At 51.6% G+C, this 12,421-nt stretch overlaps 1 protein-coding gene across 2 annotated transcripts in view; it reads left to right on the forward strand.

Annotated features, from left to right (window-relative positions):
- The window catches only part of SCFD2 (sec1 family domain containing 2), a 480,804-nt gene extending 468,383 nt beyond the window's left edge, over positions 1 to 12,421 (forward strand). For both annotated transcript variants that reach the window (XM_053577506.1, XM_053577508.1), the window contains 2 exons: positions 799 to 918; positions 12,155 to 12,421. In XM_053577506.1, the coding sequence (XP_053433481.1) occupies positions 799 to 918; positions 12,155 to 12,247 (213 nt within the window). In that variant the 3' untranslated portion in view covers positions 12,248 to 12,421. The remainder of the gene's footprint in view (positions 1 to 798; positions 919 to 12,154) is intronic.

Raw genomic sequence — 12,421 nt, forward strand, 5'->3', positions numbered from 1 at the left:
GAACCTCCTCTTATGCCCCTAAGTCCCCCTCACTAAGTTTAGTTACTGGTCATTTTGCATTTCCATGACATTAATTACTGTGAGTCATTCTTTATTTAATGTATGATAACACTTTGCCTCACTGGTGAAATCCTAAGGAATTGGGAGGAATTCTCCACCACTCCTAGTGCAGAGTCCACACTGTGAAAGGTCTTCTGTTCAGGCTGATCTGAAGAAGTTAAGGACTCTAAACCTGTAGACCGTAAGCGACTTCAGGCGGGCTCTGCCCTCTTTCATCTTTGTACACCTCTCTGCCATCACCTCCCAAGAGCTCCAACTGGTCAGTAACGGCACAGACATTTATTGAGTACCTCTAATACACCAGAAATTGCACTAGGTAAGTAAGCTGGGAATTCGGCAGTGAACTGGGCAGGCCTCAAGCAAACAGGCAGACAGACAGATGTGACAACCACAGGCCATGAATGCAAAGAAGGAAATAAACTGAGTTGTGCAGCAACGAAGGGGGAATGTTTATGCCTGAGGAATAATAAGAAAAGAGTAAGTTGTCCCTCAGCCTTCTCTTCTTTTTAAGTAGTTCCCTCTCCTTTAGCTTTTCTTTCAATAAAATCTGTATTAAAGGGCTAAAATGACATGTTGTGCATTTTCCTGGTTGATGTGTTCAGAAACCATTAGCACATCTGATAGCTACACCTCATAATCTCTCTCAGGGTTATCTCGCCTGCCTCTGCGGGGCTCAGTGAGGACAGCACCCAGCCGCACTGAGCCGGCATCTCACACTGCTGCTGTTCTGTGTTGCAGGTGAGCCGGCCCCATCCCAGCGACCATCCCTTCCTGATCCTCTTCGTGGTGGGCGGAGTCACCGTCTCTGAAGCCAAAATGGTCAAAGACCTCGTGGCATCCCTGAAGCCAGGAACCCAGGTACTGTTCCATGTCAGGGAACCCAGGTACTTCCCGTGTCCGGGAACCTGGGTACTGCCCCACATCTGGGAACCCAGGTACTGCCCGTATCCAGGGAACCCAGGTACTGCCCTGTGTCAGGGAACCTGGATACTTCCCGTGTCCAGGAACCTGGGTACTGCCCCATGTCAGGGAACCCGGGTACTGCCCCATGTCAGGGAACCCGGGTACTGCCCGTCAGGGAACCCAGGTACTGCCCTGTATCCAGGAACCCGGGTACTGCCCTGTGTCAGGGAACCTGGATACTTCCCGTGTCCAGGAACCTGGGTACTGCCTCATGTCAGGGAACCCGGGTACTGCCCCATGTCAGGGAACCCGGGTACTGCCCCATGTCAGGGAACCCGGGTACTGCCCTATGTCAGGGACCCCAGTACTGCCCGTCAGGGAACCCAGGTACTGCCCTGTATCCAGGAACCCGGGTACTGCCCCGTGTCAGGGACCCCGGCTACTGCCCGTGGTGACCTGAGTCACCAGAGTGACTCTGAGTGACTCTGAGTCAGTCCAGACCAGAGGCATCAGTGGGAAGGCAGGTGGTGGCCCTGGTGTGGGGGTCACACGCCCCTCCTCTGGCCTGCCTTGCTCCATCCTGGCTGCCTCCTGTCCTCTGCTGCTCCTGACATCCTGCTGTCCTTCCACTTGCCCCAGTGGGGAAGGACTGCGTCATTTTGGTAAAGTCCATCATGACAGGCTGTGTTCTCTGACACCAAGGAAAGAAGCCCTAAGTGGAAACTCTGATCTTTCCAAAATCAACGTCTTTTCAAGTTGGGAGTTTGGTCGGAGGCTGTCCTTTTACTGTCCTTCCCTACCTCTGGCCCCAAGGTTAATTACTCAGGAGTTTTCACTGCTTTCCAGACATCAAATAATTAAGGGATGACCCCAAGGACCACCTCCCAACTGTGGCTTTAGCAGACAAGGGGGTTTAGGAAGAGACACTGTCCAAATAACATCTAGGGTGGCATCTTTTGCCTTTATACCTGCTGCCCAGTCCCTACCTGGAAAGCTGGCCTTCAGCCCAGGGGCTGGGAACACAGACAGTTGGGTTTTACAGGCCTGGAGTTCTTCCTTCCCTCAGCCAGGTGATCTGGGTGAGAAAAGCCCTCAGAGTTCTCCTTTATGGAATGGGCCAGTGTGGCCATGAATCTTAAGTCAGGTGGGGTTTAGGAAACGCTTCTTAGCACCCCATGCCTGGCTCTTCATTCCCTGTCAGTGATGGCTGCCGGCATCACCAGCTGTTTGGAGCAGTCACTGCTGCTCTGCAAGAAGGCTTGAGGCTGGAGGAGCCCAAGGAGAGAGCCTTCAGGGAAAGGGGAGCCCCTGCCTCTGGAAGCAGAGCAGATTTAAAGTCCTTGCTTTAGTGAGTTCCCCCGAACAGACCCTGAGCCAAGGGATAAGAGGGCAAGTGGTTTACTTGGGAGATGATCCCAGGAAATGCAAATGACAGAGTCAGAAAAGAAAGACAGGGCGGCGCCTGTGGCTCAGTCGGTAAGGTGCCGGCCCCATATGCCGAGGGTGGCGGGTTCAAACCCAGCCCTGGCCAAACTGCAACCAAAAAATAGCCGGGCATTGTGGCGGGCACCTGTAGTCCCAGCTGCTTGGGAGGCTGAGGCAAGAGAATCACATAAGCCCAAGAGTTAGAGGTTGCTGTGAGCCGTGTGAGTCCACGGCACTCTACCCGAGGGCTGTACCGTGAGACTCTGTCTCTACAAAAAAAAAAAAAAAGAAAGACAGTGAAGGGAGAAAAGCCAGGAACGGTCCCCTGTCAGCTGGGCATGGCTCTCAGTAACTCAAGGCGTGTCCTCTTAGAGCCCTGAGGAGCTGGCCTTACATGCTTCAGAATTGTCATGCAGAAGGGCAGAGAGCCTGGGATATCTTCCCCTCCACTGTCATAGCCACTGACTGAGACGTCCCTCAGGGGGCATTATCCTCCCAGTACTTGGGGGTTATAACTTTGTGCCAGCGCAAAATGTTTGCAGAAAGCCAAACAGAAAGATGCAGTTCAGGTGGGACGCTGTTCATGCAGGGGACCGCCCACCTCTACCAAACAAACAGGTAGGCAGAGGGTGGCGGGATTCCAGCCCCACCCTGGCCGCTGGGCCATACTGTGGCCTTTGTCTCCCACCTCCACCCACTGCGACACATGTCCATACAGCGAGCCACAGGTGAGCCACAGGAGCCCAGCCCTTCCCTTCTGAGATGCCCCCCCTGCTACTTCATCCCCTTCCTGTATCTCCACCGTACCTGCTGGGTAACGCAGCCCCAGCTGCTCCCCACCTGCTTGCATTTGCTGGCCGAGTCTTCTCAACAAATAGGATTTCTTGAGGACAAAGGCGTGGGCCTCTCAGGCCTGAGCGTGTGGCAGGGACTCAGTGAACCTTGTGGTCTGATGGGCTGATTGGCCCCCAGAGAACCAGCTTGGCAGGAGAAATCTCCATTGCTGGGGTGTCTGGACTATCCAATTCAATAGAGAAGGCCTGGTTCTGTTGGTCTCCAGACACCCAAGTGAGGAATGGGACCTGGGGATCCAGGGAGCTACAGTGGGTTCTTAAGCGGGGGAGTGACCCGTCTGAAGCTATGACTATTTCTGCTGTTACTATCACCTGTTATGGTCACAGCTAGTGAACCATCTGATAAATCAGTCTATTCTGCCTTGTTTAACACCTCTCTGTCAGCAGTGTTAAGGTTCTGTTTAATGAATGATTACTTTTATGAGCAGGACTTTTTTTTTTTTTTTTTTATCAGAGAGCACTTCTCAGTGCCCTTAACATGGGGAACCAAATTCTTAGCTCTTCAGAACAGTGATGCATTGTAACAGCCTGACATGTTAATCCCCACTCAAAAAGGATAAAATGCAGATGTTTTCAAAGCCATATGACCCAAGTTTGACAACAGAGACCAGAATCTACAGTGGCTTTGCTGCAGTCTGACTCTGTGCTCAGTCAACTGTAGAGAAAGCATCTCAAAGAACTGGGGGCTTAGGATCAGCCTTGAATGTTCCTAGTCCTTTGGCAGAAAGCTCCCCTGAAGCGTTAACAGGCCCTAGGAAGATTCCAAACACTGCTGGGAAAAATGGAGGGCGCGTTATTTATCAGCAAGGCCTTCATCTCCAGTGACTGACAGCAGTGGATACCTGGGTGTTTACTGGAGTGACACCTGCCCAGGTGGATCTCCCTTTCTTAGACCCTGACAGACACGCAGCTGCCCCGGCCCCACAGCTAACACTGCAGATCTGAGGCAAGGCCAGCTTCCTGCTTTTAGAGTATGGTGGAAATCACGCCTTCCCCCACAGCCATACAGAAATGGCGGTCGCACTGGTTCCTTTATCTGCTCAGACTTCGTTGGGGAGCACAGGTGACCTAAGTGAAGGGAATAGTCCCCACAGAATCTATGCCCAGTAGGCCATCTAAGACACGTCTGCCAACCAAGGGAGTAGCTCTCAGTTGATCATTGGCAAAAAGGTAGCTAAGGCCGGGCTCTGTAGCTCACACCTGTAATCCCAGCACTCTGGGAGGCTGGGGCAGGTAGACTGCCTGAGCTCACAAGTTCGAGACCAGCCTGAGCAGTCTAAAAATAGAAAAACTAGCTGGGCGCAGTGGAGCAGACCTACAGTCCCAGGTCCTCAGGAGTCTGAGGCAAGGGGATTACTCATGCCCAAGAGTTTGAGGTGGCTGTGAGCTATGATGCCACAGCACTGTACCCAGAGCAACAGAGTGAGACTCTGTCTCAAAAAAAAAAAAAATACATGTAGCTAATGTTTCTATTCTGTCTTTATCTCCCGCCTATCCTTGACCCCAGGAGGAGGTCTCCCCTCCCCCTGACTACAGCCTTCGTGATCTTGGGGGGGCTTCGCTCTTAGCTCTCTTGTTTCTCTGGGTAAAGCCCAGATCTGTCTCCTGGGGACTGTTCCTTATCAGTTCAAGCTCTGGGACCACACGGAATTTTAAAGCAAAACAGGTCCATCCGTCTTCCATGTAACAGTTCTGCAGACATATGAAGAAAGTGCCCACCTCCTGTCCCCCTTCTCCAAACTGAATATCCTCAGTTTAGAGCTGCCCCACTCGCACCGCGTGACGTGGACCTGAGTCCCCTGATGACAGTGGCGGCCCTCCTTAGCCCCTGTGTGTCTCCCTCTCTTGTTCTCCATTGGAACTGAAAGGCGAAGCTTTGTGGGGACTGCTCACTGCAGAGAAATCGGGGTCACCTGCTCCTCATCCCTGCCACGGCCAACCAGGCCGCACCCAATCTCGCCCCCACCGCCTTTGGGGCTTCTCTTCTCTTCACTCTTCCCTCTGTTTACACCTTCCAGCCTCAGGACCTCGCCCCATTTGACGAGTGTATCCCAGCACCGCAGTCAGGTGGGTGGGTGTTCGTGGATGCTCACTGAATGTCTAATACTGGACACTGGGAACTTTACTTGAATTACTGTAGCATAAGCAAGAAGTAGATTTTCTGGAAAAGACCACCCAAACCACACCACCCTATAGATGGGCACTGAGAGTATAAACCACCTTGTCTGTCTCCATTACTCCCATCTCCCTACACTAGTTCTGTGTAGGTGCTTTTCAAACCCAAGGACAGGACCTTACAATCATGCCTATTACATCGGATTAACTGATTATTCAACAAGCATTTGCTGAGTATCTCCTCTATGCCAAGCACTGCTCCTTGTGCTAAGGACAGAGCAGCAACTAAGCCAGACACATTCTGGTTTCGTGGCTCTTACATTCTACCAGGGAGTGACTAACAGTAAATGGGGATGCCACAGCTTGTGATGAGTGTCCAGCAAACAGGGACGACGCTGTGTGGAAAGACAGGGTGGCGGGGGTTGCTCCCCGTGGCACAGATGCCTCATGGAGAACTTTGGATCTGAGATTTGAAAAGCATTCAGGAATCAGCTGATCAGAGGAAAGGGATAGAATCCATTTAAGACATTTGCAGAATGAACTCTCTTTTACAAAAAGTGACAAGGTTAGCATGAAGTAGGAAACCAGAACCACACTCCCACCTGCTAGTCTTGGGGCTAGACGTTTTCTCCACTCTCCTGGCCTGTGGTTGTTGGGGCGTGTGCTGCTGAGAGATTGTAGGAGAAGGTCCTCTTTCCTGACTTCAGAAATGGGACTGAGACCCCTGCCCCCACCCCAACAGCCACAAACCTCCAGTGGGAAACTTTTCAGCCTCTCCTCACCCTGCACATATGTGCCCCACACCAGCCTCTGTCCTCATTCTCTGCCTGCTGTGGGGATCCGTGGCCAGACAGCCCTGGCCAGCTGGCCCATGTAGCTGGATGGTGGCCCAGGGACCAGTAGCAGCCTGTGATTATGAGAAGAAAATAACAGGGAGGGGACCTTCTGGAAAACACAGGGGACAGAGGCTCAGGGAAAGCAGAAGGCCAAGTGGGCACGTTGACCTCTTCTGCTGCTTTTCACAGATGGGCACCTGCTTGGTGTGTACCCACATGTTGTGTGCTTTTACAGTTCTGCAATCGGGTATTTAGTGAGGATGTGATTTTTAAAAAGTAGACACACGTATATGCTCTTACTCACAGAGTTTCGCACACAACTTTAGAGATTCAAGGATCCTGGCTCTAAAACCTGCCCCCAGGTTATTCTAAAATTGACGGGAGAGGGGTCAAGTGATTTTAACAAGAGAAATCCCCAGAAAGGACAAAAGTGAAAAGATGATCTGAAATCTCACGCTTCCGTTCTCCTGGAGCACCTTGTAACCCCGCACGCTGCCTCTGAGGTGACGGGGACCAGGTCAGGGGCTTCATGGGTTTCAGGAAGGCAAACCCACTGTCCGACTAGGCAGATCTCTCAGCTCAGCATGCGTGTGTATGTGTGTGCATGTGCTCAGGAGGGGCGAGATGTGTCCTAGCGTGACATGTGCCAGAAGCAGCTCATCAAGTGGACGAGTGTGCACAGGGGGCTGGTGACACCTACAGCACAGCATGTGTTCCTTACTGTTTGTAAGACTCTGCCAAACTTAAAAGAAAGGGGGAGAAAAAAAATGAACCCCTTACTCTGATTTTCTGTGTCAGAAATCAGTGGGTTATGGAATCTTAATCCTGGACTTCCCTCCTTCTCCATGTCCAGCAGAAATAGAACAGGAAGATGCTGGCACCTACCAATTACACCGATGGCCTGGGGCTGTGGAAACTCCCAGAGGGCTGGGTCACTCCCAAGGGCCAGCCAGTTCTTGGAGTTCAAGGCAGGCCTGAGAACAAAGATGGAACAGTCCCTGTTCCAGCTGGAGCAGAGGGGCCAGCGCAGGGCCTTGAAGGCTGCTTTAGAGATTCAAGGATCCTGACTCTAAAACCTGCCCCCAGGTTAGGGGGATGGGGTTCTGTGGCCCTGGCTAGCTAGCCCTGTGTCCTACCCCTGCCCCGCAATCAGCCAGCATATTAGTTTAATGTCAGGTTTCCACTTTGACCCAGAGGCCCACAGCTGATGAATGAGCTGCATCTTCACATTCTCCCTGATGGGACCGCCTGTAGTTAGTGAGGCTTCATGACGCCCACAGCACAGTTGCCCTGCAGCTACTGTGTCATTCAGGCTCTTCGGAAAAAAACTGTGTCTTCATGAAATATACCATTTCTCATATTTGAGGGCAAATTGTGCCTACAGTCAGCAAAGAATCCCCCTCCCTGGTTGTTCTTGGGAAAGGTGTTCTGGTTGGGGGATGGGTACAGGACAGGTGTGTGGGGGGGTCGGGGACTGAGCTCTGGCTTCAGGAAGAGCCTGGTACTGCCCAAGGCCATACTCGGCTGTGGACAAGTGAAGGGGGGTGGTGAGGGGCTGAGGGGCCACGATCAAAGTCAGCTGACTCCAAAACCCTGAAGGAAAAAAGCAAACCCCCCCAAAATAAAACAGGAGCAGAAAGACGGGGTGTGTGTGAAAGAAGACACTAGAAAGGTGACAGGGATAGCTAAAGCAGAGAAAAGGAGCCGCGGTGGGCAGAACTGAGCACCACCCTGGGCATTGCGTCAGTGCCCTCCGTGGCCAGGAGGAGGGCAGCTCTCTGAGAGGAGCTCTCTAACACGGAATTTGCCTCCTAGCACCTGTTTCATGACTATGTTTACAAAGTATGAATTTCAGATCTGATAGGGCAATTTCAGACTCTTGTCAAGCATTTTTTTCATCTTTGTCCTTTTTTTCCCATTTGGGGTCCACACTGTATTATTAAGGACTATTTTAGCCAAATAATGCAGGAATGTCCTCAACTGAATGGGCAAAAAAATTCTGAAAATGCTTTAAAGCACTCTGAAGATGCCTGAGATGTAAAAATACATAAAGACTGCCAACAATTACGGCGTGTGTGAACTGTCAGCAGTGCGACCCTGCTTGTTCTTCAGTATAGGAGTTTTAGACACATAGGTTTTTTGTAAAAACAGATTTGCCCAGAGCTATCTGACCATTTCTCCTAGAGCTGCCTTGAATGAAAACTCTCCCCTGACCATCAGCAAACTCCCTGCCTGCTCCATGTCTTACTGCATTTGTTCACTCAGTCATTTACTAATTCACTAAACTGAAGACCTGCTATGTGCCAGGCCCTGTGCCGAGAAGCAAGGGGAAGACTCAGCTAAGGACGCAGGGAGTGGGGGGAGGCACAGACAGACTGGGGGGACATGGTCGGGGAAGGCTTTCTATAGGTGGGCATGTCTGACCCAGTTGGTAGAGGACAACAGGGAGTCTGTAGGCAAAGTGAGGAAACATGTATTCCAGAGGAGGCGGCATCCCGGAAGTGCCAGGTGGGAAACAGCCTGTTGTTAAGGGCGGCTGGTCTGTGGGACCGTCACGGGATGAGAAGGGTCTGGCCACCTGTCACGGTCAGCCAATGTGCACAAAACTTTGTCAGAAGGCCCAGTGATTCTGGTGAACGGTGAGAGTAGCCTCCCCAAAACTGTTCTGTTCTTCCATTTCCAAAATCAGTCTTATCCATAGAGTTACAAAGCAAAGACCACATTAACTCTTATTTTAAATAATAATCAGCATAACTCAGTGACCTATTACAACATTCTGATTCAAAAGTCAGTTTCTCAAATCAATCTTCCTAAACCATGCAAGATGGGCATCTTTAAGGTTAGAGCTAAATTTACCAAACACTAGGAATGGGAGACAGGAGGTGAAGGTCAGGCAGGACCTGAACCAGCCAGACCAGCTGTGTTCTGGCGGCCCTGGCCTGCCCGACTCCATCTGATTCTCACTACAAGTGCTTTCACTTGGACCGATGAGAGTGGGGCAAGGGGCAGGGGGCGTGGAGTGCTAAGGAGCAACCAGATTGTCAAGTCCCATCTGAGGGGGCTGGGCTCACCACACCCAGCACTGGATGCTAAGCCCAGGAGTAACACAGTCAGATTTATCCCTGGGGGGACGGCTCCCAGCACCTGCTCTGAATTGTGTGGAGAGAGTGCAGAAGTTGTAAGTAATGAAGGTGGGGACAACAAAGGAGACAGCCCTTTTGGAGCTGTAACTGTTTTAAGTATTTTACAAAGATGTTCCCATTTGCTCTTTATCATAATCACAGGACGTAGGTATCGTTATTCCCACTTTACAGACGAGGAAACTGAGGCTCAGAGGGCTTACGCAACTTCTCCAGAGTCATCCATCTGGCAAGTGGCCCAGCTGGGGTCCAACTCAGACTGGATGCTCCTAAGCCCGTGCTCGTAGCCACTGTCCTCTCCAGAAGAACCCTTGGCCATGGCGCTGCTTTCATCCCTCTCCCCTACTCCCTCCGCGAAGGTCCCAACCCACTTCGGGAGCTGCTGCTGTGCTCCGTCTGTTTCTTTTTCCCTCTCCACAGAGCAGATCTTGAACAGCCTCGGCACTTGTGAAGCTGCAGGGTGAGCTGGTACACTGTTAAATGCCCATTGTTTGTGTGTGAGGAGCCTGGGCTGAGTGGTGGCTGCACCTGCAGTCTCTGTGTGCCGTGACTGGAAGCCCGCACAGCACCTGGAGTCTTTGCTTGGAAGTGTTGACTTCACCCAAATCTGTGGCCTTTTCTCGCCAAGCTCCTCAAACCTACCAGGGTGACTTAGAACTCTGCAGACTCACTCTAGCCCTTACACCCACCCTTGCCTCACTCAGCCAGGGAGGAATCCACCATCTCTGCACTGGAACCAAGGCCAGCAGGGCTGGCAGTGTGGGGGCACCTGTAGGTCACAGAGAAGAGAGAGCCTTGCATCTGCTAGCTCTGAAGAGTGACCTTCCATAGAGTGTGCAAAGCATGTTTGTCTGTATGTGTGCCTTTTAAACATTATCTGAATAAGGGTCTCTGAGTCCTGCGAGTTCATGAACCCAGCCGGGTGACTTTCTGGCTGGCATCTAGCCAGGCAGCACTGGAGCTGGGTTCTCCTCGTGTTCTGCCAACCACACAGCCTGACACCCACCATTCTCGCTCACCTCCTGCATTTGGTGCAGACGATAGGGGAACACTAACACTCCCTCACAGCCCACCTTATACAGCTTTCAAGGAAAAACATGAAATGCAGATTTCACTGTATTTTTTTCTGCCAAAAATATGACTTGGCTGACATTAACCATGTATTTTTTAAAATAATTCTCTTTCAAGAACAAGTAAAATAGATGCTACCCAAGACTAATTTCTTTAACAGAACGCTTTTTCAAAGTCATTGAAAAGCTGTTTCTTTAACAACAAAATCATAAAATGCTCCTTCTTGCCGCGCTTCCCTGTAGACACCACATAGACGACTTGTTTTTTGCCAGTGAGCTATTAGAGTGGGAGGGAGTTGGTTAATTCACTAATTTGATGACTCCTGGTGCAACTTTGAGGGTTGCAGGGGAGGATGGGAAAGCGTGCTGGCCTCCTCGTGCCACACAGCGGTCACACTGCTACGGACCTTGAGACCCCTTTCCCAGGCATTGTGGGCTGTGGCGTTCTGGCCTCAGTCCTGCCTTGCCCGTTTCCCACAGTCACCTCCTCATCTGGAGGGGTGTCCAGCACCTGCTGGTACAGAACCTCACGGGCCTTACACAGCACATCACACCCAGCCTGGGCCCAGGGCTGGAGAGAAATGTGCCCCAGACTGAGCAGGAAGAGCCACCCAAGGGCCCCCCGAGGAGGAAACCCAAGGGCCCCCCCACATGGACCAGGGGAGTAAAGCAGCCGAGCCTGGTGCCCCTGATGATAGAGGAGTGAGGCAGTGGGACCCCGGGGCCATCCTGGCTGCTGGGAAATGCTGACGCAGCCCTGACTCCTAGGACAAGTTATGTAACTTTTCTGTACATTATTTTTTCATCTTCAAAACAAGAATCATAAATGTACCTATTTTCTAAGGTTATGAGGATGACATGGGTGTTCAACGAGATAGTCCTCAGAGCCTGGCACAGCATAACAACTAATAACAACTACCAGCTGCTGTCATCGCCGTCTCACCGTTACAGGCGGAATTGTGCCCCCTCAGAAGTCCTAACCATCCCCAGCCCATCCCGGTTCATCTGGAAATAGGGTCTTTGCAGATGGAGTTGTCAGTGTGGACTGTAGTCTAGTGTAACTGTGCCCATATGTCTGAGAAGGGGAAATTTGGCACAGGGCAACAGACGCTGGTAGAGGGAAGACACAGGGAAGCTAAGAGAGGGGCCTGGAGCAGAGACTCCTCACAGCCCTCCAAGGGAAAAACCCCTGCCAACACCTTGATCTTGGACTGCTGCCCCAGAACTGTGAGACGATAGCTTTCTGTTCAAGCCATCCAGTTTGTGGTACTAGGGCACAAATATAGTCATCATCATCACCAACAATGTCCACCTCTTGGGTGCACCTTCTCAGGCTCCCTGGAGGAACAAAGGGTTCCCAAAAAGGGGGAGAAACCCCGATATTGAGGTTATGTTACTGCAGTGCAACGCAGTAGTGATTGTTCAATTCAGCCCAAAGCAGCGGCTGGGTTCAGCCTCTCAAATGCACAGTCAGCCATTCTTAGCGCCCTGGTGGGTAAAGGTTCAGTAGACACAGGCCAGCTATCCTCAGACCATCCTCCCAGCCTGGGCACCCTCCTTCCACTCGGGACACTCCCATCAGGTGACTTTCAACTGCCCGTCTTTCTTTTCATTGTGCTCCATTCTACGCCGCCGCCCCCCCCCACACACACACCAAGATGCCTTTTATTTGTCATCATCCAATAACCTGGGATTGGCTTCCCTAATTGCCTGTGCTGTGTTTGCCCCCCCCCCCCGTCCCCCGTTGTTAGGTAATTGTGCTGTCCACACGACTCCTGAGGCCACTTAACATTCTTGAGCTGTTGTTTGCAACTGACCGACTGCATCCAGACCTGGGCATCTGAGCACCTGCTAAGAAGATAAGAACTCCCCGCTGAAATACCTATACTCTCGTCTGTCACCATTCCAGATACGCCTCCCAAACCAGCATCCCTGTCACTAATTGCTGGTACGAGTTCTGCCCAAAGGGTCCCGATCACCACACAGGGAGGTACTTCACTTGCATTGCTGCGGTTCTT

Source organism: Nycticebus coucang, chromosome 23 (genome assembly GCF_027406575.1).
Source record: "Nycticebus coucang isolate mNycCou1 chromosome 23, mNycCou1.pri, whole genome shotgun sequence".
In the NCBI taxonomy this organism is placed as follows: Eukaryota; Metazoa; Chordata; class Mammalia; order Primates; family Lorisidae; genus Nycticebus; species Nycticebus coucang.